The sequence below is a fragment of the Protomyctophum parallelum genome (assembly GCF_964188405.1).
Source record: "Protomyctophum parallelum genome assembly, chromosome: 4".
In the NCBI taxonomy this organism is placed as follows: domain Eukaryota; kingdom Metazoa; phylum Chordata; class Actinopteri; order Myctophiformes; family Myctophidae; genus Protomyctophum; species Protomyctophum parallelum.
Window position 1 is genome coordinate 9,290,907 of NC_139700.1, and position 27,924 is coordinate 9,318,830.

General features: G+C 40.7%; 2 protein-coding genes across 3 annotated transcripts; both read right to left on the minus strand.

Annotated features, from left to right (window-relative positions):
• Positions 1-1,949: 1,949 nt before the first annotated feature.
• Positions 1,950-21,131, minus strand: LOC310857368 (AT-rich interactive domain-containing protein 3B-like). Of its 2 annotated transcripts, none has more exons than XM_083763011.1 (9): positions 20,887-21,131; positions 19,527-20,216; positions 10,475-10,549; positions 10,145-10,217; positions 7,573-7,756; positions 6,832-7,079; positions 5,126-5,395; positions 4,739-4,828; positions 1,950-3,417 (listed from the first exon to the last, which is right to left on the minus strand). In XM_083763011.1, the coding sequence occupies exons 1-9, from the start codon at positions 20,908-20,910 to the stop codon at positions 3,272-3,274; spliced, it is 1,800 nt and encodes a 599-aa protein (XP_083619137.1). In that variant the 5' UTR covers positions 20,911-21,131; the 3' UTR covers positions 1,950-3,271. The 2 variants fall into 2 exon arrangements, with proteins under 2 accessions (XP_083619137.1, XP_083619136.1); XM_083763010.1 differs by having other exon boundaries at positions 19,512-20,216.
• A 2,387-nt stretch (positions 21,132-23,518) lies between these two features.
• Positions 23,519-27,923, minus strand: LOC310856966 (cytochrome c oxidase subunit 5A, mitochondrial-like). The gene is made up of 5 exons (XM_083762551.1): positions 27,696-27,923; positions 26,692-26,808; positions 26,382-26,503; positions 23,802-23,925; positions 23,519-23,677 (listed from the first exon to the last, which is right to left on the minus strand). The coding sequence occupies exons 1-4, from the start codon at positions 27,766-27,768 to the stop codon at positions 23,812-23,814; spliced, it is 426 nt and encodes a 141-aa protein (XP_083618677.1). The 5' UTR covers positions 27,769-27,923; the 3' UTR covers positions 23,519-23,677; positions 23,802-23,811.
• Position 27,924: the final 1 nt, after the last annotated feature.

Genomic DNA, 27,924 nt, shown 5'->3' on the forward strand with positions numbered 1-27,924 from the left:
CAACATCACATGGTGGTGCCGGGCGGTCCATGCACATTGCATGGCACCCGTAAAGTCATCCACAAAGAGTATTGTCATAGGCTAATAACAGGAGGTACCAGTTTCCAGTTAAGTCCCCCAGGCGGCAGATGAAAAAAGAAAATCTTGATCAGATCTGGATAAAGACCATGTCACAGCCAAGACGATCCACTATGACTTCAACTGTGGTGACTCCTGTGTTCACAGAAACACTTGGCCAGCGATATTTCTCCCTGATAAGGAGAGGACTGTGGATGGGCGGAGACAACAGTCTCATAATACCTGCATTATAGAATGGACTATTCATGACAGTAAAACTCTCATCCCGTCCCCCGCCCCCATCACCCACATCGCCCTCAAGCTGTTACTTCCATTAGTATGGTCACTGTCATAGGTTTACTGTACAACAGTTCAGGAATTAACTGGGATCTCAGGATCTCTCTCACACACACACACACACACACACACACAGATGTCAATTGTCAACAATAAATACATGTGACCTTAAGATAAATTCACATGAGCCTCAGAAAGAAATTGCATAGTATCAATGCAAAAATGTAAACATCTTGGTCCAAAATATATTATAACGGTCTGAAATATTTATATTTATTTTGTATTACTAGTCTGTGTATATATTATATATACACATAAGTATATATATATTTGCATTCACATTATGTAAGCAGATTTTACTGTAGTACTATCTAATGTCTCTCTCTTGCACGCTCCACATTGTAATTAACAGGCAACAGTGCAACACTCTCTCTCTCTCTCGGTTTCTAGCACAACAGCGCCACTTTTGCCCCTACTGGTACCCTAAACCTAGGGCCATACGGACAGACATAGGGAGGGACGGACATTGCTGTTCCTTGGAGTGGCTGCACCACTCAAAAACATACCAGTGTATGAATGAGGTATTAATGCATAATACCATTGAGTAGGTTTGTTCTACACATCAGGCAATACTGCTCTCAAGTGGACATTTACATGTACACAATCAACGTGTGGATTGATCCTCACCAATTGATTCATTCAGCTGCCCTGCCCTGTGAAAAACGCCCAGAAGATCACCCACAGCAGTCTCCCGTCCATCGAGGACATCTACACCAGCTCCCTCAAAGCCAGGACTGAAAGGCTCAAACGCAGCTTCTATCCAGGGACTGTCAGGCTACTGAACTAGCCAAATAGATGCACTTTAGCTGGTTTTTTTAATATGCTGCTCAGTTTTAATGCACTGCACTTTGGGATTTTATGCTTATTCTTTTTATTGATAGGTTTTAAATATACACTGCTGGTCCCGAGTACGATTTTCGTTTTATATGTGCAAACATGTGAAATGACAAGTAAAGTGAACCTGGAACTGAGGGTCTCACTACAGGGACTTTAACCTATTTAGACCTAAGTTGTCTACAAATGTCTTCTAAATCATGACAGTTTTCAGAAATGTTTCTATGTCATTGGTTCTCAAAATGACATAGAAAGGACCCCCAGAATTATATGTAATTGGCCACCGACCCCCATCTGAAAATATGTTCTTCCAGGTACCCGCCAGAAGCAAAAATCTGAGTTAATTTTTTTCCGCTCTGAATATATTCAAAGATTGGTGCCACATTTTCACGATTTTTCAAAAATAGCAGAGCTTGTAGATCTAAAAACAATGCTTAAAACACCAAGAAGGGGTTCCCGTCCAGAATGGGTTAATCACTTAAAATCGGTAGCTAGGGTACATGTAAAACCTCTCTTAAAAAATAAACACCATGAAGGAACAAAATATCTATAGAATTCATTGCGTGGGCAATGGGATCCAGACAATTTCCCCTTGAAATGCACTTCAAGCTCATTTATCCTGTCACGACTGATCATCAAGCTGCAGAGAGGATATGGAACAGAACCCATTTATAGATACTACAGAAACAGAAGAAGATTCCTACATCACACATAAGACTTTTATTTTATATGGTCATGTCCAAACAGGAAATACAACAGTCAAACAAGACCAAAACCGACATCAAACTTTTTTTTTTCTTTCTTCAGTGTCTAATATCACTGAGATGCCCGTTTTTCCAGTGAGAGATATTACCTCTTGATTGTCCAAATATTCTTCAGCACAAATTAAGCAGATAAACAAATTGACACTCTGTGTTAAGTATCACATTGTATCGCCAGAGGAGTTGAGGTAGAATCGCTTCAATGTTCCAATTGTCAAAATGCTCTTCTGATCAAAAGGCTGAGGTCGTTCAAGATACATTCTCTTAGCTTAAGTACAGTATAACAGAACAGTATAACAGACAGTAAACGGAGCAGCAATACAGCATGAAAATATGAACGTCAATCATATGAGTTCAACCTGGTTGTTTTGAGCAGAAATTCCTGAGTAAGTTACTTTCCCAACTTGGAAAGTCAAATGAGGTAAGTGGTCCATCACTTCCATTCAACATGTGTTTTCTGCAGAAAGCTTGCATTCTGCATTCCAATTAAAATTGAGCAACTGCAACATGCAGGCTAATGAATGCAATGGAATCCTCCTCGGCCCAGCCAAATCACTGCCAGTGTGAAATATGCATGGACTTGAGGGTTTTCCCAATTCATTTTCCAAAAAATGCAAACCTTCAGCAAAACAGTCACAATACACTGTATATCATACCATCCTGCTGCTTAAATATGGCTTTGTTTTCACATACGGCCACTTTGTGTTCCATCTGAAACAAACCAAATGGTTTAAGGGTCGAGGTATATAAAAATGGCCAGAGGTATAACAAAACGAAGGCTTTTTTGGTCTTCATTAGCTGCACTACACAGCTTATTTGTTCCATTTCTATGAATTTGACAAGTTGATTTAGCTACATTGGTAGCAGTTACATAGTTGCACTTAACAAAGCCCTTCCTTGACATGAATGTCACTACATTTTCAAAGTAGCTTCTATGAGGCACTACGGTAAACATTAACTGAGTCTACACTGGATTAATTCTGAAAATCCTGAGGTCATTTACAGAAAACGGCACCCCGATTTACACTCCCATTCAGAACAAACTTAAAAAAATTAAAACACTACAAAAAAAATATATAATGGTATATATCATATTGCTGAATGAGTAACACGTGATTTCTCCAAATTAATGCAATGCTTATGAGCATCTATTGGGAGGTGTTGGTGTTGTAACAGTAAATCAAAGATTATCTGATGATGATAATAAAAAATAATATAATAAAATAATAATATTAGGGATGTACATGACTCACGGAGGAGTCTTAATTTGGTTCCTTTGAGGAAGAGGAGGATGAAGACAACGGGCTGTGTGCAGTAGAGAGGGCCGTGAAACCACTGGTTCCAGCAGGGGTTATGTTGTGTGACGACACCACAGGAGCTGAAGAAGGCCTCTGGGCAAACAGCATTCCTAAAGAGAGGAAAGATAATGTGGGTGTTCAATACAGGAGAGGTGCAGCAGCATACATCCTAAAGTTCAACATACACTTAAGTAAAAGTTAAGCGAAAAGTTGCCATTCTAGTCTCTCCAGGTCATAATTCATGGATTTGAGAGCGTGCGCCGTTCCTAGAAAGAGGTATTATGTGACCTTTTTACAAAGAGGCCATTCTTAGAGTGTGTGTGTGTGCCTTAACTCCAGAGAAATGTGAAATTACATATTGAAAAACGGCTTCAAAACTTATGACTTATGGCAATTAACCCATTCTGACCGGGCACCCATTTTGGTGTTGGCATCATGTTATGCTTTAGCTATTGAAAAATAGCAGATCTACAAGCTCATAGCGCGCCACCGAGTGGCGCGCTAAGAGCTTGTAGGTCTGCTATTTTTGAAAAATCGAAGAACGACTGACATTTTTTAGAATCTGATCTCAGGTCAGAATGGGTCAATCAGACCAGTGTGTGTCCAGTGGAAACCTCGTATGAATCTGATCTCAGGTCAGAATGGGTTAAGTAATTGACGTGGACATATTGCAAATCAAAAGCAGGCCACAATGTTCATTTTTAACAGAATACCACACGGAATATATTAGTTATTTTTATACTAGTACAATCTTATATGCCTAGGTGTTGTTGACAGTTGACACACCTCGTTAGCCAGTCATTAAACGCTATGCTGACATGTATCGCCTTTACTCTGTCCGTTTAGACATCATGTTTTAATTATTTTGCAGCCTACCTTTGTACCACCTGTGGACTAATTTCTACAAAAAAGTGCCAAAGGCACTTCTTACCCTCTTTTCATTTAGCCTAGGTGTTTCAGTGTTCCTGCATTGAATTAACTAGTTCAAAAGGTGCGGTTATATTTCCGAAAATAAACTCGGCAACAGAAGTTCGGAAACTTAACTTTGGTCCATTATTTCTCCACTTTAATAATAATACCATTATATTGTATTGTATTTTATATCATTTTAATCATTGATTAGTCACCTTATGGTATAGATTGTAAGGATTGTGTGTTTGTGTAATGACCAACACAGCTAAACGTGTCGGTAGCGCCTCCAAAAAATGTGCCTAAATGGCCAAATGGTTGGTATTCAACCCTTGCTTCGAGTTGCTCATTGGATTGGATGATTGCACACTCAAAGCCAAGGCCACAGCAGAATGTTGCACATGTCATTTTAGGGGAACATTGTTGTGAGCTTGTAGATCGGCTATTTCCAGCAAAGAGTTTTCCCCCGGTCAGCAAAGTATATACAATAGGGTTTAAGTGGTTAACCCTGAAATGTCTCACCTTTGTAAAGAGTCCCATTGACTTCCACTGATACACTGATGCTGGCCGCTCCATTGGTCGAGATGCTCAGAGACAAGTCCTGTTTGCTCTCTGTGGAAGGAAAAAAGTCATTATAATAACTTCAAGTTCATTTGTTGATGTTAAGTAGAAACTCCAAAGTCATTAAAATGAATGGATGAAAGAATGATGAGCAAGTTACATATATAGTAGACGATATAAACAATGGAGCAAAAATACAAACGATAGCACACGCTGTGTTGCAAGCCTGTAGATTTGCTATTTACCTATTACGAAATAGAATAGGGGTGCTAGGGTTCATGTGGTAAAGTAGGACATGACAAGCTGAGGAAAACACTCCAATCATGGATGAGTAACGTGTTGCTCTACCTTGGCCATTGTTCAGTTTGAGGTTCATGGGGTTGAAGTGAGAGGCCATGGCCAGTAGGTTCTGCTGCAAGGCCTGCTGCATGAAGCGCTGCTGCTCTTCCGCGAGCCGTGCCATCTTCCTCTCCGGACCCTCGGCCCCGGCGGCCCTCTCCAGTTTCTCCCGGAGCTGTTCCAAGGTGACGGCCTGGGCCAGCTGCTGCTGCTGCTGCCCCAGTGCCAGAGCCATGGCACTGGGCAGCCCACCGAGCCGCATGGGAGTGGAGATCTCATCTGGTCAAAAGATACAAGAAAATCTGAGGATTAATGTTGCGTTCACACAAGGCATCATCGGCAGAGATCACAGCATATTTGTCGCTTTGTTGCTCACACGGTCGTTGACCGTGCCTCCGTAGTGATGTGTGTCGGAGGCATATGCATTGAAAACAATGGAAACGGACAAGAAGAAGACATGACCAGTTTTTGTCAGCCAGAACAGGGTGAAAAAAGCGGGGAGAAAAAAAGAAAAAGTGCAGCTACAGCTTTGCATCTTCATGTTGCTGGCTTCCATTGACAACGACGGCTACGGCAGTCCGCACCTGAAATACTTCCCATTAATATAGTGGTTGCAACTGTATTACCGGTAATTGATTGCCCGAGTTCTGTGGTGTTAGTTTTGTGGATTAATTTACTTTTAATCTACTTTTACTTTTAGGCCCCCTGTGACCCCCACAAATTGACCGGAACAACTTAATATTTCACCAAAACCAGAGCAGAGCTCCCACCACAGGACTCCGGCAATCAATTCATAATACAGTTCCAACCACTATATTAATGGCAAGTATTTCATACAGCTTAATTTAAAAAAATCTATCCCTTTAAGCTGCAATACAGACATTTTACGGAGAGAGGTGATTGCAGTTCAAAAACAGGGATTCGAACCTAGGGGAGACCAAACATCTACCACTCGTCTAAGAGGGAATCCTTACATATTCTTCAAAATGTCGTTTCACATTATCACCTCGACATCAACGTGTGGATACTATGCAGAATAGAAGTTATGTATTTTGCGCAATATATTTATCACAATTTAGGTTCCTAACATGAATCATTCATGGCTTGGGCACCAGAGGGCGCAAGTCTCCCACATTTGTTTTGTTTGGTCACCACAAGCTAGTCACATAATTTGGCAGTGATGTTTTGGCACCAGATATTATATAGCTCAACAAGTGTTTTTAACTATGCAAAAATAGGTTTTTGCTTAAAACTTCGGTCCATCCCATCTTTAACCCATGTTTCTACATGAGTGGTTCTCAAAATATTTGTCAAGGACCCACAGAATTATCTGTATTTGGCCGCGGACCCCCATCTGAAAATGTGTTGATTCAGGGACCTCCCAGAAGCAAATATTTGAGTTAAAAATGTTCACTGTGAAAGAATATATATATTCAAAGATTTGCACCACATTCACGATTTTTCAAAAATAGCAGATCTACAAGCTCGTACCGCTCGGTGCCGCCACACTACGAGCTTGTAGATCTGCTATTTTTCAATAGCTACAGTATAACATAATCCTTAAAACACCAAAGGGGTTAATGTAATATAAAGATGGCAAATTAATGTTTCCGAAAACAAACAAAGGACACTTATTTTAATACAAATCTCCTCACTCACTCACACACACACACACACACACACACGCACCCACACACGGACGGACGGACACCCACCTGTGGTTCTCTTGAGAGAGGGTCTGTGTGATGAATTCAGCCCATTGTGACCCGGCGGGGTGTGCATCTTGGGAGAGGCCAGCAGGCTGTGTGGGACCGTGGTGGGGGAGGCAGAGAAGCGATACAGGCTGTTGCTGTAGCTGGGGCGTCGGCCCTCCCTGCGGTTGCTGTCGATGGCGGCCTGCAGCTCCCCCAGAGAGCTCAGGCCTTTCTGTTCACATTCAAACGCATACAGGTACTTCATATACCTAAAAAAGGTGGAAGGGGGGAGGGAATACATCAATATTGTTGTGAGCTGCCAACAGAGAACCATTTAAAACTTTCAAAATATTAAAAAGGTCATTGTATTCTTAAAAAGCAAAACAAAAGAGTGAAAGGGAAATTTGTTTTTAATAAAGTTGAATAAATAGTTAAATACATTCTAATTATGCATTATATATACACACACACTGGCATTTGTATCGATTATGTAATTATGTATTAATTTATTTTGTTTGTTGTTATTACTACCATGTAAATGTTTCAGTTATTTCAGAGAGATTTGTCCAAATGTGTGCAGGTCTAGCTAGCCCAAAGTTTATGACGAGAGCAAAGAAAAGTGGTCAGTAATATATATATATATATATATATTTTTTTTTTTTTCTCTTTTTTTTTTTTAGCAGTTTCTTGAAACATATACTTTTTCATGGCTAAATATTATGGCATTAATTCAACAGTGTTAGTTAGAAAGAAGACACCCACTGTGTGCGGAGGGTGAAGGCGGCGCTGGTGATGGAGGTTGGGAGGTTGAGTCCTCTGGTGATCTCTCTCCAGATCTTCTTGTTGATGACCTCCACCAGCCCTCCTTTCTCCGTCACCAGCTTGTACAGCCTGTACAGGTCCAGGATCTGCTTGGCCATGATGGGAATACGGTTCACAGGAGTTCCTGAATGAAAAAAGGGTGGGTGGGGGGGTGGTACATTGCTCAGCTCCAATTGAATGATTTAGCTAGCCTATTTTACAGTCCTCGTGTTTAAACCATTTAGACCGGACATCGAAATAAATAAATAAAAAGTCTTCTAAATGACAGAATACATATTGAAAGATTTGGGCCACATTGTCACGGGTTTAAAAAAAATAGCAGATCTACAAGCTCGTAGTGCGGCACTCAGTGCCGCGCTACAAGCTCAGTGCCGCGCTATGAGCTTGCAGCAGGGGTAACAGGGGTCTGTAACAGGGGTCTCCCTTTCTCTTCAGCTCTTTAGTAATCAGAAAAAAACATTTTCAGGTAAGTGACAAAATTTCAGCCAGGTAGCTGAAATTTTGTGTTAGTGTTCCAGTTCAAATTGATGTCTTTCTGAACAGTTTTCTGAAAAAGCTGTTTCTGTCAGTCGTTCTTTGATTTTTCAAAAATAGCAGACCTACAAGCTATGAGCTTGTAGATCTGCTATTTTTTTATAGCTAAAGCAGAACATAATGCTAACACCAAAAGGGGTTCCCGTCCAAAATGGGTTAATAATCTAAATCTTGACCGCGTTCTCTATCCTGATTGGATCAAATTGGTATCCCGAACTGAAAATTTATTTTCTGTATAATAAAAAGCTGGAGAGACATGGAGGCTTTTTAACACTTATTTTACCCTACCCTACCGTTAAACCCTATATATACTTTGTAGGCCCCCCAGGGGTCTACTTGGCTGCGTCCTGTTTTTCTTCTAATCTCCAGCAAATCTCTTCTCCGAAAATAGCCAACATACAAGCTCACAATGTGCTGTGACGTGTAGTGTTGCGACCCTGTAGTGTAGAATGACTATCTATTTTCACAGAATATTATTTGCATATTATGAAACCCAGAATTCAGCAGGTTCAAGTGGTTGCGACAGTAGAACAGCCATTCGGACACGTCACATCACATGGCACAATGATACATTATGTAATGCTTCCCACGTCCCCACGTCTGTAGTTGTGAGCGTGTGTGGGTGAGAGAGACGGGGGAAGGAGGCTTGTGGAGCTACATTTATAAGCACTCAATAATAAATATATATATATAGCAAGCAGCTATAAGACCGGGTCAAGACCAAAAAGGAAAAAAAGATATACGCAATATACAAAAATTGATGACTGAAATTATTTAACAAGTAATAAAATAAAATAAAATCACACTTGTGTGAAGTGATCATACATCATCACATTCCGTGCTCAGCCAATCAAATCATCACCAATGGGCTCTCTCATGTGGGTTATAATTAGATTCTACCCAGGCCCTAGGTCAGCCCGAACCTGCTCATTGCAGTGTGGTTGACATGGCGTAGCTACTGTAGACTGGAGATGACGCCAGGAAATGCGATTTCTTTGACGTGTCCAAAAAAAAAGGGCCAAAAGGTGTATAGAGCAAATCATAATAATTTACTCATCGAGATATCTAAAGGTCTTTTGACGAATAAGTGTGAGCTTCAGTTCCTCACAGCCATCTACCATATTTCTGAATTTCATGAAAAACAATAGCAAGCTAACTGTACCTTTCCTGTATGTGTATTTGTACTATAAGTTATGTTGCACATATGCATTTTTGTACCGTGTACTTGGCACCGTTTGTAATGTTGTTAAATTGTGTGTATAGGACCCCGTCTAAAACGAGATGCTGCATCTCAAGGGGCCACCCTCCCAATAAAAAATTCTGATAGCACAGAACTGGCAAAATGGTGGAAAACAACAGTATGTATGTATGTATGCAAGCAATTGTATGCATGCATGTGGTTGTCCACCTGTGGGTTCGAGTCTAAGATTAAGTCAAGCGTTGCAGAGAGTGTAATCTGTGCGGATGAATGTTGCTAATGAAGCTCATTTCAGATGGATGGGGGAGGGGATAAATCTACAACAGTTCTGCTCTGTTATCACTTTGCTTTTAGAGTTGGGGGAGGGTTTTCACATTAGGACCAGTTTGCCCGAGCAAGAACTGACAGCTTATCCCACCAACCCTACGATAAAGCCAATTAATGAGGGGTGGGCAACATAAGTTGGAGGAATAAGATTACTTCTTAAGATGAACACACACACACACACTCACGCACGCACACGGGGGGGTTCCTCTGCCCAGCAACAAATGCTTTTGATAGCCTTTCTGTTATGAGTAGAGGTCTTATTAAATGTGTCATGTGGAGAAGAGGGAGTCAGACAGTCAGTCAATCGAGCTGCATCTCAAGATGTTCACATGCACACTGGTTGGACTACATGATAACATGTTTGTTGGTTAATGAAAGACAGCAACATATTTCAGATGTAAATGTCTACAACAGTGCAAGTATACAGTCAATGGGCCTCATTTTGTGACATACCTCGTTTTTGCATAAAGATGAACAGCTCATCCAGAAACTCCTTCCGATTTGGGTCGTTGTCCAGTTCATAAAGCTAAGATGGAAGAATTATTGTCAGTGACAAGCTAAACAAGTTTCAAGTAGTCTACTAGGTATATTTCTCTGGGAGTTTGGTCATCATAATATTGTGATATAACTTAAATGTGGTCTTTTCCTTGTCAATGGTCATCATATCCACATAAATGATAAGTTTCTAAAAATCTAAGACAAATATCATCAATTCACTATCTCCCAGCCATACGGTCTACTCATTTCAGACATTTGTTTCCATGCAATCAAGACACAACTGACCTTGGCAAAGTCTCTGGATGGTTCACCCTTTGCTTTTCCACCTTCAGGTTCCTCTGTCCAGCCTCCACTTGCCTTCTGTAAACAGACAATTTAAGACATTCAGCTGGTGTACTGTACACTACTCTCATCCAGTGTCTTACACAACATTGGATTGCAGAATAAACTTCAATTCCTAGTGCATCAATATCACAAAGATAGAAAGGACATGGAGAAATTGACAACCTTCTAACAGTCCCCGTTACTGCCAACTCCCACTGTGGGCCTGGGATGGGAGTAGACAACCATGTGCCCGGCAACATACGCTACTTCATGACAGTTTGTTCTGTTATTAGACCTTGCAGCCTTTGTCTTTGCCATTTGCACAAACTTCGAATGCAAGCTATTGAGTCACATTCTGTGTATGTTTGAACGTGCTCCGTCTATGGCGACGATAGGCTACTCATGTTTACATTGACCCCCACTCCAGGTTTACTATTGCAAAGCCCTCCTTGCTTGGTGGTCTGCCGCTCACGCTCTCTGAAACCCCTACAACTGAGACAGAATGCAAGGCCTGGTCTTCAACCTTTCAAAAACTGTTCTCATATCTGCATTCCCTTAACTGGTTTCTGCCCGCATCAAATTCAAAACACTGGTGATTACCTACAAGCCAATCAAGAGCATGGCACTCCCTACCTTCAGGACATTGTCCAGCCATTTCCAAACGCTTTGATCAGCTAAGCACAGTAGATATATGGCCCTACATTGCCTACCACACCCTGGCCAACTCTCCAAGCCACTTCACCCTCTAGTACCCAAGCTGTGGAATGACCCTCCCCCGAGTCAGAACTAGAGACGCACTCCCCTCACCGCCCATATTTGATAGATGCTAGTTACTATACTATGCAGGTGTATGTCGGTTACTTATTCATGCTGTGCAATACATGCTTTCAACACATACTAGGTTTAATGTTTACCTGGTATTCTAGTTACTTTTAGCACTTCATTGTTTTCCGACTCCCATTTACCTGAACATTTACCCTGCTTGCCGACTATGGAGAACCACTACTACAATCTTGCTCTGGATAGTGCGCCTGCTAAATGCATACATTGTAATGATTAACTAATAATACTCTATTTGTACAGCACCTGTCACACATAGGATGTAGCTAAAGATACTACTTTGCAGTATTAAGAAATCCAATACAAAACAATGTAAAAATAGACTACTACAAGTATGAACGTTCATTTCACAGCAGCTTCGATGCAGTAGGTGTAATTAAAATGGATTTTTTTCACTCAAGGACAATGGACATTAAAATCCTCACTAAGCTGTTCACACCCATATTTTGGGTGTAAAGGAATTTTCCCACGTTAGTAGTCTAGATAGAATAAGGCATTCTAATGGCATACAGCAAACTTTGGTCCCATCATGTAAGTCTGCATTCGAGCAGACTTAAGAGCGGCCCTCCGCAAAAGTCACAGACAAAAAATGATTACAGAATCAGACTACTAACATGGTTTAGAGTTTGAAATTTTACACCCAAAATATGGTGTAAACAGCCCCTCGAGTGTATCATTTAATCTGGAGTGCAAAAATTTAACCCATTGAGAATTTGGTTTCATTTTTACACTTTCAAAGACTTAAATGAACATTGAGGATTTCACCGAAAGCAGTGTTGTTTTTGGCAGCAAATTTCAATTTTAGCTTTAGTCCTTGGAATGAAACTTCATTTAGTTTTAGTCATAATTTAGTTACCTGAAATGTTTTACAGTTAGTCTGTAAATAGCATAGGATTTTAGTCAACTAAATCGACAGTTGGTTGTTGTCGACAAAAATACAGTTTTGCAGGCCTTGATGGCGTTGTAATGGCAGATTTTGCGGTTGGTTGCATGCTGAAAATAGCAGATCTACAAGCTCACAACGTGTCGCAGCACGCCGTGTTGTGACCAAGCAACCAAGCGTAAAATGACTTCTTCTACTCTAACATTTAGTCTAGTTTTAATCCGTTGACAAAATTGACAGTATATATTTAGTCATAGTTTTAGTCATCATAGCGTAGTTTTTAATTTGTTTATCAGTAACAAAAACACTGACCGGTGTAAGGAATCTGCGCTTCCCACCTGTTCCGTCTGAACCTGTTCCCTTTGCCAACAGTAAAAAACAGTAAGTCACTGTCACGCTGGAGGGTTGAACAGCTGGTCAATGTGAGGATCGCTCTGGTGTAGTTGCACTGGTGTAAACCACTGTTTCACAAACAGAGGGTCGGGGCCCATTTGTGTGTCGCGGACCAATTTTTATGGATCACGAGTAAAAAATATATCCGCTTTTATTTAGTTTTATTTAGTTTCCCACAAAAAAAATCATAACGTATTTGAAAAATACAATGACAAAAAAATATATAAGAATTTTCATAGACAACGGATAAGAAAGAAACAGGCTCACAACATGTGAGCTTGTAGATTTGTAGATCGGTTATTTTCACTAGTTTGGGTCCCAGGGAGCCATCAAATTTCTCTTTTGGGTCTCAGCTGAAAACTGCTGGAACCAATGGTGTAAAAGCTCTACAGCTCGTGTCTGCAGAATATACATTCGGGACGAGACGCCAATTGAACCCCAAGCACAGTAAAAAATATATACCGGTAATATATATATATATATATATATATATATATATATCACAAGTGAAGTGAGGAGCGTCTTATCACCATACATCAGCCAATCAAATAATCACATTCCGTGCTACAGACACACACAAAGCTGTGCATAGGAGGGGTGCTAGCCTAGCACCCCTCCAAAAAAAAAGATAGAGTATTAATGAAAAGCACAACACTCATTACACAGTTTAACATGAGCCACTATCCCTCCCTTTCTAACCCCGTCCTGTGCACATCCTATGTGACAGTTTAAGGTTAAAGAATGTGAGGGGAGAGCAGTGGGAGACCAGTGTGTGTAACAGAGTGGAAGGAGCCTGCTGAGACGCATTGTAATGTCCAGTCTAATGCCTGTTACACATTATACAACGTTTAGTCAGGACAGCATGTCGCATTTGAGGATTGCAGTGCCTGAATCTCACTCATCTTTCTGCCTAGACCACATTGGTGTCTCATATTTTGCACATACATTTGATTTTTGAGGGACGCAAGGCTAGCCCCTCCTATGTCCAGCTTTTAGTGTGCGTGAAAACACAAACTTATGGCCAGTTTTGAGTGTTTGTGTAAACACAATCATTAAAAGCTGGACATACATGATAGGATGTGATTGGCCGGAATGAGATGATGTATGATGATAAAGAGTGCCTCACTCTTATCATCATACTCACTTCACAGTTCCCATCGTTGTGATTTTTTTGAAACAATCTTGTTTATTTTATTTTTGAGGGGCGCTATGTGACATAGGATGGGCTGGATATAGGCTGGACAGCATTTAGCGTGTGTGCACAAACTTTGTCCTACATAAACATTAAATTCCCATTGATACGTTGTATAGGAGGCTTTCAACTCTCAACGGTCAGTAAGAAGTCGGCGATGATGTTTGTACGATAAGAGCGCTGAGTGTTATTTTTTAAATTAAGAAACGGCTGATCTACAAGCTCACAACTCATCATGGTGCACTGTGAGCTTTGAGATCAGTTATTTCTTCCATTTGTTGTATGGTGACAAAGTATTCAGGGGTGACAAATTTAACAGGTTCGATGATGACTTTTCACAACAAATTCAGTATCTTTTGATTCATGAGAGCACCCTGGGACGTCCCTCGATTTGGTAGCCAATCAAGTAAAACACAAAATGGGGAACAAGCAGCTAGCGTACTTGAGTTTGTGCCACTTCATTTTTTGTTATAGCGTTTGCTTGTACTGAGAAGGAAAAATAGTGAAGATGCATCACAAAATCTGGATCAGAGCACTTTGTTGGGTCGGTTGCGTCAAAATCCTGTCTATTCAGAGAACTCATTGGCTGTTGTTGACCCTCATGGACAAGAGAGCCCGCCCCTGAGACTGTGGCAAGAAAAATCACACAGGTTTGATCTTGTCTGAAGGGTTTGATCAGCTGTTAACACCAACCCTGACTGCCTCACTGGGGGTGTCACACTTCAAACAACTGCAAACACAGGCTCCGTCTGTGATTTTCCATTAACGAGCTATAATTTCCCCATGTGCCGTTATATTAATATTAACATAAGACAATAGGATGTTTAAAATGAAGCTAAGATTATAAAATACCTGGGAAAGTTTTGTAGCCTGCCCTGTACTTTTACGAGCAATAAGTACTAAGTAGTCCCATGATGTAATGTACATTTAACCCGTTTATTGTTCTTCTCACATGCCACTTGCTGCATTGCAGTCAACGCTGAATAATAAATGTTTCTACTTGTTGCTTCAAAATTTAAGTCGTTTATTTAGCTTCATACACTTCCGCTAGCATTCTTAGCATCCGTCAATCTGTGCTCTACTAAAGACGTTATTCCATTTGCTAGATGGTTTATGGTAACCTGATCAGACCCACTGGGGCTCATAATGATGCCATTTCAGTCCAGCTGCAATAAAGTACACTGTAACTAGCCAATAGAAGAATTGGCTTGGCTTGCACTCAATTTAAAGGCTGTTGTGCAGGCAGAACTAATTTCAAATGGCTGAAACTAGAATAGTCAGGCAGTTTCAATATTTTTCCTCTGAAAAACACATGTATTCGGTTATTAACCATGTATAATTAAACACACACCAACACTGGAGTGTTATACTACACAAAACATACAAAAACAGTCACCCTGGTGATAGATTTGTTGACACATCAAATGGCTTGTGGCTTAGCCTTTCTAATAAAAGGCACTGCAACTGCCCCCCCAGCAGCAGGCCTATTGACAGAGAAGGGAGATAAACATCCCGGTCTTTTGGTCATCAAGTGAAAATAAAAACCCTTCCCCCTCTTATTGATGAGCCAGGGAGACCTACTGTGGATCTATCAACAAAGAGGCTTCAGTTAATTGCTCGCAGCACATTCAGCAATCTAACCATGTGAGCCCAGATCATTTTCAGGGATCAGTTCAATTAGTTTGGGTTTGTAAAGAACTAAAATTAACTAAAATTTAGTGGGAATAGAAATAGAATATATGCTTAATAATTCAGTGGTCAGTTTATGCATATCTGGACTCACATAGTCACATTGTAAGTACACAAAATTAAGTAAAGTAAAGGATAAAAATGCTACCTCTGGTAATGAGCTACAGTGCAGCTTGTCCAATGAAATTATCTCTCAGCACTTCAGTGGAACCACAGGGAGCATGAAGTTTTTTTTAATCCAAATTTAAGAGTCAAATAAAATGATCTGGCCCCCTGATGAGTCTTGGTGCCGGGAATACAAGCCAACAGCGCTCGGTTTCTACTGGCCCAGAGAGGGAATGAATGAGTTGCCTGCGGGCGTGAACAATAGATGTCCAGCATATCAAATTGTTCAATATGTTTCTTTGTACAGTTCAAAGAGAAAGGATGTGAATTACAGTCAAATAAAAGAATGAGAGGTCATACCCACTCACAAATCTCAATTTAATAGCTTCTGTCTATCTATATTTAACACAACTAGGAAAGAGAACTAGCGCAATGCTATAAATAGCTATGTTAACCTTAAATGTAAAGCCTTGGTCAGTCAAGTCATTACTGAGTTTGGTCAACAGCATTTCAAAAACACACTTATACGTATACATATTGTACATTTTAATGAACTGTAGGCCATGTGATCCAGTTCTCTTTAAGGAGAACTCTTAAAAAGAACCCTGGCTAATTAAGACAAATATGCCTTAAACATTATACTTGCCCTCTATAACAAAAAATAAAAACACTGTAAATAATATATTTCTTCCATAAATAGAAAATCTTTCACTCGATAGGAACTGCTCCTGTTGCAAGTTGATGATGTCATATGTCCATGTGTGGTCCAGCCCTATGGAATATATGGAATGCAATGCACGTGCTAATAAAAAGTATTTAAAATATTGCTTTGATGCTATTATCCTTAGGACGTATTAAGTTGTTTTTCATTAGCATACGGACTCCATACATTCCATAGGGCTAGACCACATCATCAACTTGTGACAGGAGCCGTTCCTATTGAGTGAAAGATTCTTTATTTTTAAAAGAAATACAATATTGAAGGTGTTTTTTATTTTTTATTGTAGTTGTAGAGGGCAAGAATAATGTTTTAAGGCATATAATTTGTCTTATTAGCCAGGGATCCTTTTAATACTATGGACCAGAGCTAGAACGCCTTGTTACATGGTCAAAGAGAGAATAGTGATTGGTAGGGGGAGATGCATGACGCGGCAAACACGGCTTCACTGCCTGTTCTTTGCTAAATACTTTTCTACCCACAATCGTTATATAATAAAAAGCCAGACTTGGTGCTGTGCTGAAACAGATTGTGTTGCACAGGGTTAGGGTTTTATTTATGCCTAGTTTTGACCTGAAACAGACATTGTACCACTTGTTCTTCTATCCATCCACTGTCAATCCACTGTTCACTTCTATGCATAATATCCCTAAAAGGATGAGTAACATTGTATTTGACTGCATTTCCTAAAGTTTTGAATGCATTGTGTGCTATGGAGTGAGGAGTAAATTCCCACAGCATTCCTAATAGCGGTGGAATCTATTGATTACTTTGAGCTGAGTCAAGCTACCATTAAGTGTTGCCAGGCAACAGCTAAATAATGCAAGGAGAACAAATGAGATACAGCTAGGTCAGCAGTGATTGGTTATTATGGATCTACAAGGGTTTAAATATCAAGGCAATGGGCATATGTTTAAATGCCATGAATGTGGTGGGGTTATAAACTATTAAGTACTGAAATGCTTATTGAAACTAATATTGTACACATCATGGTCTGATGCTTCCTTTTCCATTTAAAACTGTGACAATTCTATCTATGAATACCATCTATGAAAAACAGGCAATAACCTGTATTATTGCCTTATTGCCCAGAAAAAGCCTAGAAGATAAGATACAGTAAACTTTATTGGTTCATTTTGGTAAGAACATGAAACTGAAACGAACATTTTATTACTTAATAAAGTAATAAAGGTAACTCCTGGAGCACTGTATGCCTGTTGGTCATCCGTCTCCATAAAATACTAAATTACCACAAGCTAACGCCGTAATTTCACTTTGATAGTGTGAATATTGGCCCCTTATATTGGCCCCTCAGGGGTCCTTTCATAGTTAAATGAACAATCCAAATTGTGTAGCTGCCTGCAGGACACCGAGATATACAGTATAGTAGCACGGGCACCACTGTCCTTCTGTCCGATTCCACTGGCCTCATTAATCACAATGTATAGACGAGAGGCCAGGGTAGGGGTGACTCATACAGTACAACCAATCAGAGAAGCCTCCATATGAAAAGGACACACACACACAGTTTGAGTACTAGTAATTACTAGCCGTACTGTATAACCACTGTAAGTTGGTCTATATACATGTATTCGCTATACATTATTCTCGACATGTGTCTCTTTGATTCTTTTCTCCCTGCCCCCCCCCCCCCACCCCCTTCTTTTTATTTTCTCTTCCTGAAAACAACAATGGAGCTTGCACACACAAAAGAATGTCACCCACTTCTTTACACCTGTAAATCACAATGAAGTTGATTCAGATTCTGATTGAGAAAAATCTCACTTGTGTAAAGTGAGGGGCGCTCTTATCGTCATACATCACATTCCGTGCTCAGCCAATCAAATCATCACAAAAGGGTGGGTGGGTGGGTGGGGAGGATTGGGAAAGGAGTTGTGGGAGAAAATGTAAAAAACAAAGAGTTGTATTTTCTTTCTGTGAAACTTTCTGTCATCACTTTTATCTTCAATGTGTACTTTGCTCAGCCAATGAAATCACCGCTGTGGGGTGATCTGTGATCAGCAAATCACAAGCCAATGTTTGTGTTCATACAAACACAGAAAGTTGGGCATAGGAAGGGCTAGCTCCCCTAAAAAAAAAACTTCCTGTGTACCCCAACATACATAACGGCCCTGGTCGATTCAATGTCATGCATGTAAAAAACGGTGAAGCCACGACTTGTTAACCTCAAATGATTCCTCTGAAGAGAGAGGTTTGGGTGGAGGCCAAGACCAATTAGCTCCGCCAGTGCCAAGACATGTGTTCTCAAAATGAGGGACATAGTAATACGGTAAAGCCCGGCTGAAGGAGACAAGGAGGTAACTTGAGTTAAACACCAATGCTGTTGCCGGGCTCTGTGCCAAATTGCCACACTCCTTCCTCCACATGTGGGCCTGAATGTTAGCAGCCATGTGCAGGATTCCCAGCAGGGACAAGTAAACACTGAGATCACACACACAGAGGTATACTGGAAATGACCTTTCTCTTCATGTAAATAAGATGGGACGATATATTGACTCGAGTCTGAAATGGCATGAGAATACCAGCCAGGGCCATATGGGGGTGTTACAACTTGAATACAAATAAGCTTGAGACAATTTAAATGCATTTTTTTTTTTAAATCACTCCTGTGTGAAATGAGGGGCATTCTTGTCATCGTACATCAATTTATGTTAGCGGACATTTGACATTGCTACATAAGGTGGTGTGATAATGTGATTGGTTAGCGGAATTGCTTGTTTACATATGACGTAAGTTCTCCCTTCAATGTCAATGGCGTTTAATGTTTTGATGATTAATTTACATCATATTTAGCGGAATTCTGGCGTCATTTCATTGTCAATGGCAAATATTGAGACATGAGGGGACCAGATTTAGCAGACATTTGACCTGAATTCCCCTTTCATTGTCAATGGCAAATTTGCGGCCTTTGCAGCTCGGGCACCTTTGCTTTGGAACTCCCTGCCCATGGCTCTTAAGACTAGCAGAGTCAGTGTCTTCTTTCAAAACGCTTTTAAAAACACATCTGTATGCCAAGTGTTTTTCCTATATATTGTTTAATTGTTTTGATGACATGTTATTTTTATTGTTTCTGATGTCTTGTTGTGTTGATGTTTTGTATGATTATTGTTTTATAACCTGTCTGTAATGCACTTTGTAACTATATGTTTGGACTTACCTGTTGTTTAAGCACCTCATCGTAGCCCCAGTCAGCGAGACCACCAGGCGATGCAAAGGATTGTTGGCCCACTGGAGAGGGCAGGTCAGTCTCCTCTGGCTCCTGTTTCACAGCGACTGGCTCCTGCTTCACAGTGGCTGGAGGAGATGTGGTCAGTTGCTTTGCAGGTGAGGCCGAGGAGGGATAAGGAGGAAGGGAGAAGCGGGCATCAGGAACCTGAGGGTGTCTAGGTATCATGGAGGCCTGATGCTGCTGAAGCCTGTTCTCATCGCCTTCCTCCATGTCGTCGTCATCGGCATCGTCATCCTCTGGAATTTCTTCGTCTTCTTCTTCATCATCGTCGTCCTGATCCGAGTGATCTCCCCTCATATAATCAAACTCTCCACTATCCATATTGCTGACATTGCCATCCATGGATTGTTGTCCCATTTGAGGAGTATTGCCATCGGCCCCTTTGCCCAGGAAGGTCGACCTGTATCCAGGGGGGGCCCTAGCCGCAGCAGGCTGCTTGCTGAAAAGGAGCTGAGCTTGAAGGAGGTCCATACCCAGCTTGGCCTCCTGTTGCCTCTGGAGGTTCTCCATGCCCAGCTTGGCCTCCTGTTGCCTCTGGAGGTGCTCCATCACAGCCCCGAGTCTCAGTCCAACCGGGCCCCCCTGGTGGCACCCTGGTGGTCCTCCTATACCACTCTCCTGGGATAGGCTGGACTATGGACAAGAAGAGAAGTGGGTTTATTTGTGGGCAAACCATGGGCAAACAAAAGACATCCTGTAATCTAATTATTGACTCTCTCCCGTTTTATTGAAGTTGGCAAAATGGCCTACAAATACAAACTATCGTGGGCAAATTTGGTTTGTATGCAAATAAATTCATATTGAATAGACATTTTCTAAATATGCCCTCAAGATACACACCGGTCTAAATAGCCTAAAGGTGAATACAATAACGATTCAAAAATAAGAATCTTCTTAAGAATAATAACAAAACTGGTGGCTGCGACGTTAAATTGATTACTATAGGCCTACGATACGATTCTTCTGAGTGTATTAAGAAAACGAATGTACAACAGCATCCGTTAAGACGCTTTGTAAGTTCATGAAAGGTGAAAATCGAACAGTTAACGTTACATGTAGAATGCAGTAGCTAGGCCAAAATCTTCTTGAACGATAGTTCAAAAGAAAACATCAACAACTGATCAATTTGCAAAGTAACATAGATTCGTGTTCAGAAACATTCTAAACTACTTGGGCCACATATGATCGAAAAGAAAAACAACTATATTCCTCGTGAAGCTGCTAAACCAGTCCAACTTGAGAGATTAATCGCCCCCTGGCTTTGTTACTGTAACAAACTCGATAGGAAACGTTGCCGACTCACCATTTGCGCCTTCGAATAATCCATCGCCGCCTCCTCTACTACGTAACTACAGCCAGGTATTATGAAAACTTGCCTTCTTTCCTCAAATCGAATCAATCGCGTTGCATGACCAAAAGTCTGTGGTACGCCGGATTCGTCCCTCGTCGATCAAATATCATAAAAAACAATGTGTGCCCGTGTGGGGGGAATGATCGAACGCCACTGTGGAGGAGAAGAAGTAGCCTAATAATGTCCGTGTTGCTTACCTCCCCTCGACTCGTCACTGACTCACACTGCGCATGGAAACTCAAACATCTCTCTCTGATTGTGTGACTGACTGGCATACACCCCCCCAACCCCATGAATGAAAAGATCCGCCCAGTGTGTAGTAAAACGACAGTGGAAACCGGGGCCTTTCTTTTGTAAAGGCAGCCTTTCGAGTTTTACCTCCCGGGACACACAGAGACACTGTAGTAGTTTAGGCAGGGATCAAAGAAGGCCACACAGTTTCACCCCCAAAATATTACATTTCCGATTCCGATATGGCTAGAGTAGAATATTATATTGAGCTGATGATATTGAGAAATACTACTCGTCAACCAGTAGGTGTCCTACCTACACCAGGGTCTACATTTCTAGTGTATGGTGCGAGAGCGAGACTATACTTCAACCACTCAGATGTGCTAATTCATTGTATTACTCGACCATAACGTTTTATTATTCAATAAGTTCCAAAACTTCCAACTGAGTGTGAACTGTGAACGTAACCAAATTAACCCGGGGTCCATTCGCATTTGTAAAACGGCATGGGCCACGTGGAGTTATACATATCTATAACGCGTTGATTATTGTTATTAGGCTATTATGTATATGAAGCTACTAGAATAAAAATGCTTGTATGGTGGTCTAGCTGTCTGTTGTCTCACTGTTGCCTGTCTGTCTGTAGGCTAGTGTTTTCAATGCAATGCAGTTGTGGCAGGAGTGCAGAATGGAATGGGGGAAGGGGGACAGCTGGCTGACTGGCCTGTACGTGTTTTTATAATCCATATAAACCTGAACAATACACCTTAAAAATGCACATTTAAAAAAACAAAACATTTGTTTTATTGCTGCGCCTGCAACTATAATTTACTGTTGATATGGAAAAACATATTGGAGTCCGGTGGTATGAGCTTTCATCTTAATTCATTAATAATCAATGACAGACTTTCCATGTCTAAACATCTCAGGGAAGAGTGAGATTGTGTTGTGGGTGAAACAGGGTGAGGCCTGTTGTTTGTTTCAGGTGCCAGTTGTCATTAGCTTGGCGTCGCTAGAATACACAAATGTGAGCAAATGAAATTGCTTCGACAGATTCGTCAGGTTTCACTTTACATTGAAGGCACTTCGCACTAGACGCTCTTATCTAAAGCGACTCTTACAAGTGCGAAATCAGAGTGTGGGATTAACCATAATCAACAAACGACAGGGTAAATAGTCACATAGGCCTATAAAATAGTACAAAGAGAAAACAATGTAACTTCAAAGAACCTAGGATACCAAACATCAATACCACCTTTCTAAACAACATGCTTTCTAAATAAAAAATTTCAACATTTGGTTCAAGCAAAGCAAATCGAAATAACAAAAAGGTGAACAAGTAGGCTACATAGTATGAATAGGCCCTACTAGTACTATAAAACAAAAGGTGACAAGAATTAAGGGACACAATGGAGTGCTAGGGATTGAGGTAGGTCTGAAGAGGTGGGGGGCTTTTAAGAAACCCACGCAGAACAGAGGTGCACCAATATAGCATTTCTTCCAACAGAACTTCTGATTATCTTTACCAAGTCATCAGGTTTGTGTCTGATCATTATTTCGTCCGATACAGGTTTAGTGTCAAACTATACAAGTTATTACTGTGCGTGTTCAGAAATGACGAGAACTGGAGGTGGTAAAACTGCATAGGCTAATGTTCACTGGGAGACTAAGCATTTTTGTATGACATAACATATGCCACATGGCATATTAGCAAATATGTGTGGGAAGTATTGTCAATCGCAATTGAAACAAGAAAGAGTTGCTTTCCTAAAATAATGAATAAATAATTGCTTTCTGTATTTTGATATTAACTTTGTGCTCAAATGACCCAAGTTTGTAAAATCCATTCCAAATGCATACTGCAAAGATATATTTATTCTATTTAAATAAGATAAATTAAATGTACCAACAATTAAAATGCAAATATTCAATTTGCATTTTAATTAGGCTAGGATTTCATCTAACAAATGTGTCAGCCAGCCATAAAATATAACATTAAACTGAATAATAGTTGTATAAAGGTACCATGGTGATAATAAACCTATAACTCATTACCTTTTCAACATGTTTATTACCATCATATACATTTTCCCTGAAATAAAAACATGTCACAGATCTCAGAATGATATACAGGGGTTGTTTTTTACATTCGCACTAAAATGCTGCTCTCTGGTGGCAAAATAAGTTATTACCCTCACAATTATACATGTCCATTTACAGTTGCAAGGTCCAAAACATGCATCATGTGACCTACACGTACGTATAGGCTACTTTATGCATATACTGCACCTTTTAGAACAGGTGTTAGCTGCAACAAAATTGAATTACCTCAAAACATTAATACAACACTCAATCAAGATAAGTTTCTCCTTTATTAGGTCCGTCAATATTTTACAAGCAAAAGAACATAATAAAGGCCAAATTAAATATAATACATATTATATGGGGGCAAATATTTAAGTACAAGGTTGTCCAAGTGGTCTTTTATCTGGTGTCCACAGCTGTTTGAGAACTGTAAGAGAGAGAGAGAGAGAGAGAGAGAGAGAGAGAATTTCAGTTTGAGTGAGATATTTGTAACACTGAATAATGCTATGTAGTAAACAAAATATCACATTGTAGTAAAATATATTACCTACCTATACTTTGCTATACTTTGTCAATGCCCAATTCTTCAGGGGTGGAGATTCCAAGTTCATCTAGTGTTGGCCGCAGTTCCTGAATCAGGTATGGGTAGATTTCTTTGTGGGGGCCTGACTTGTCCTGAAAAAAGTAACAGTAAATTATATTTATTTTCTTTTTTACAGTAGACTGACAGGGAATGAGTAGAGACATGGGGATTGACACGCTGCAGTGCAAACATGGGAGTCTAGCATGGAAGACGCGCGTTTAATCCCGGCATTAAAACTGTTAAAATATGTATTTAGGGCAGGGGTTTTCAACTGAGTATGAACCAAGGACCACCACCCTGACTGAGAATCAACCTGGGGACCACCACCCTGACTGAGAATCAACCTGGGGACGACCACCCTGACTGAGAATCAACCTGGGGACCATTGTTGTGTTGGGAGGGGGGATATGGTCGTGTTGTGGGGGAAAGAAATTAACCTTCCATATAAACTCATGTTGCTGTTCAATGTGTTCAACTGTTCATTGTAACTTATTCTATGACTCAGTAAGCAGACACTTGCGATTCATTATGGGCACATTTCCTTATAATGGTGACTCAACCAGGCAATCCGGTACAGTTTCCCTTGAGATTCTAACTCACTTTTCTTTGGAAGTTCTTGACATCCGTCTTCCCAGTAACTGACAACATCGATGCGTCATCAATTGTCACCAGATTATTTACTGCATTGTTTCTCAACTTGTGGTCAATACAATAAATTCAAATATGAATCTTCACTTTCCTACATTACTAAATGCATGGTCAGGGACCACATGCAACACCTTCACGGACCACCAGTGGTCCACGGACCACCTGTTGAAAACCCATGATTTAGGGTGAATGAATCTCCCGACTGGTACCAGCAGTTTTGACACACTGTCAGACTAGGAACGGCAGACAATCCTGGCATGAATAGCTGATCTACAAGCTTTGGCGGATATTAGATACCTTGCCATCTCCTTTGAAAGGATCAACATCTCGCATCTCAGACCGTTCTCCATGAATCTGCTTACCAAAACAATGACCTCGCTCAATGACCTATCTTGGATTGTGATATTAAAGAGAAGATAATCTATGCAGTGATTTTGTTGCACCAATAGAGGGGACATTGTTATTGAAACCATTATTTTTAATATTTAACTTTTGGCATCTGTGTAAAACCGCAAATACAAGAGGCTACATTTTTCTGTCGTCTGTGCTGTGACATAACTCCCCCAGTAAAAGACGACACAGGCTCATTTAGTCCAATATTTGTCCTTTATTAAACTCTCAATAAAAGGTCACCTCGCCTCAAATAAAACTATAAGGCACCTCAAAACAAGTTAGGAATACTAATTTAGTACCCACCACTCCTTGGGGTGTTTTTTTTGTCACTGTTACATAGCCTAGTGAAATTTGTCCTATGCATTAACCATCCTATAACCACCAAGAGCAATGAGCAGCTATTCTACGACTGCAATTAGCCCTTCGCTAAACCCCATCCCAGAAGCGATTGTCCAATGTCTATCCAAATGGCAAGCTTTCATCACCTCACCTCATGTCAATGTTATTTTGCATGGCTGTGTTGTTGAACACATACACAGCTTAACGTCGGGAAAGTTACACAACTGACCCACCCAGGAAATGTCAATCATTTCTAATCACTGTAGTTTTACCGTGCATTACATGAAAACTCCTGTCGAACGTAGTTAAAGTTGATTGTTGGATACCGTTTCTCCCTCTAACATTTCCTCGTATTTCTAGTTTATTTAAATAATGTCATGCACATTTGTCCAGTGCATAGCCTACTGCAGGCCTTGTTGACTAGATTAAGACATTTTGAAGCTCTTGCTACTGAAATGATCGATCATTTATTGGAGAGATCCTGTCATTTAACAAGCATCTCAATGGGTGAGAATGACAGCTTGCCGTCGTAGAGTGGAGTGGGTGGGGCTTAGTTAAGGGCTAATTAGGGATTAAGAGTCTTGCTCAGGGACACACATCGGCACATTGCTGGCCTGGCCTGGCATCGAACCTGCATCATCCGCAATCATTACTGTAATTCTAGCCTGGAAACCAGACGAAACCAGAGGGGAAAGAAATCCTTGGAGATTGATCTGGCAATTTGAATTACATTTCCCTCAGTCCAGAGTTGTGGGTGACCAATCAGAGCCCACTATTCAAAGAGAGACTTTTTTGCTGTGACGTTGGAGTCAGTTTGTAACCGCCCCTTAGAAATAAATCTTCCACACCAAAGTCCTGGCCATGGCAGGCTACTGTACTTCCTCCAACACTCTTTTAACATTTTATTTTTGGACTGCTCTGGGGCAGTGGTGAAAAAGTTTGTCTGACGCCCTGGTTTTGACTGATATTTAGTACAAATAAATACATTTGAAGAACTGATTAAAGTTTCTATTTGAGAACCTAGACAGACAGACGGACGACCGGTGACCTTCTGATTATCAGACAGCCTCTCTACCCACCCATGTATGATGCGTAATAATAAACGGGTACAAAATGAACAACACAGCCATATATCTATAATATGTATAATAACTTCTCTCTCTCTCACCTTGACAGCTTCCAAGATTCGGATAGCACTGGCCAAGTCATCTAGTCTCCGACAAGCTCTAAGTGCTGCCTCAAGAATCTTTGGTTCAGGTACCAGATCATAACCGATCAACGTGTTCATTCCTGAAAGAAGGATCCACAGAAATCAGTTAAACAAATGACAATGTCAACATATTTTATCAACCTTTCCCTACTCCACAAATGGCAAAGTAAATAAATAAAACACTTTTAAGTTCATATTACCTGCTTGTAATATGTAGACTAACTAGTATATATTCTTATTCATACAGACAGTAATTTGACATACGGACCTTTTCTCAGTTCCCAAGCATCAATGTCTGGCTTGCTGAAATAGTTTACCCAACGGGCATCAAACTCTTCATCCGTCTCTTGCTTCCCATGTGAGTAACACCTCAAAGCCATTGGAGCTACAAGATATGAACAAGTTAAGTTAAGAGGTTTACATTTGTTGAAACGTACTTACAGTGGCACCTAGTGTTAACTAAATAAGAGGTGCAAGCAGTGCACTCTGCAGCATAGGCAAAGTATGGCTGAGCATTGTACTGCATTATTGCAATTTTTATGAAACAAAAATCTTGGCAGATTGAAAGAAGATAATTCAAGCTTGGTCTAGAGCTGCAATGTTGGCGAGTTTAAAGTACAAGATTGCAAAAGCAAATAGGTGTGGTCGGGAGTCAATGGATGGTATTGCAACTCTAGATTGCATCCTGTTGGCCCTTCGCCAGTGTCCCGATATGACCCGATTAATATGCTGTATGAGTTGAACACGTACAACTTCATTCAACTATTCTATTGCTCCAATACAAGCTATATTGTTATAACACATACTAGACTAATCTCTAAAGCAAAGGACACGTGGCTCTGCCGCTATAGTCTTGACTCTTGACTAAAAATAAACATAGTTTATCTACTACTCTACCTGCTACCTGTAACCTAGCCAGTTAGCCACACACAGGGCCCGGCCTGTCAAGTGGGTCATGGCAAGGACAGTAGGACACACGTGAAAAAAACATCGTAAATGGAACATTGGCTGGTACAGTCAAGCACAGGGACGACACCACCATGCCAGACTATCACCAACACACCCCGGGCAACACTGAATGTACCTGTGTAGAACGCATTTAATGTAGTAGCATGATAGCAGCCATCACGTTACTGTTAGCATGCTAACACTAGCATCATTAGCATGAGTCCTGACAGCCTGAGCTCTGATTCGCTTGCACACACACCAGACGTCAACTTTATTAAATAAATCGGACGACATAGTGAATTAAAAAGCGTTCACGTAGCCCACCTTTACATCCTGGCTGTACACGCGTTAAACTCCGGACGCCGGAGACAGAGAGACGGACGGCAGCTCTGAACATGATGGATAAAGTTTAGTCAGCTAAACAACGGGACACGACCCGGCTTCTTGGAGTTGGACTGGAGGAGAGAGGACGGACGCACGACCCAGAATAATCTAGTGAGAGAGTGGCGACATTCGCGTTGACTCCCATTGTAACAATGGAATGCGGAAGTGC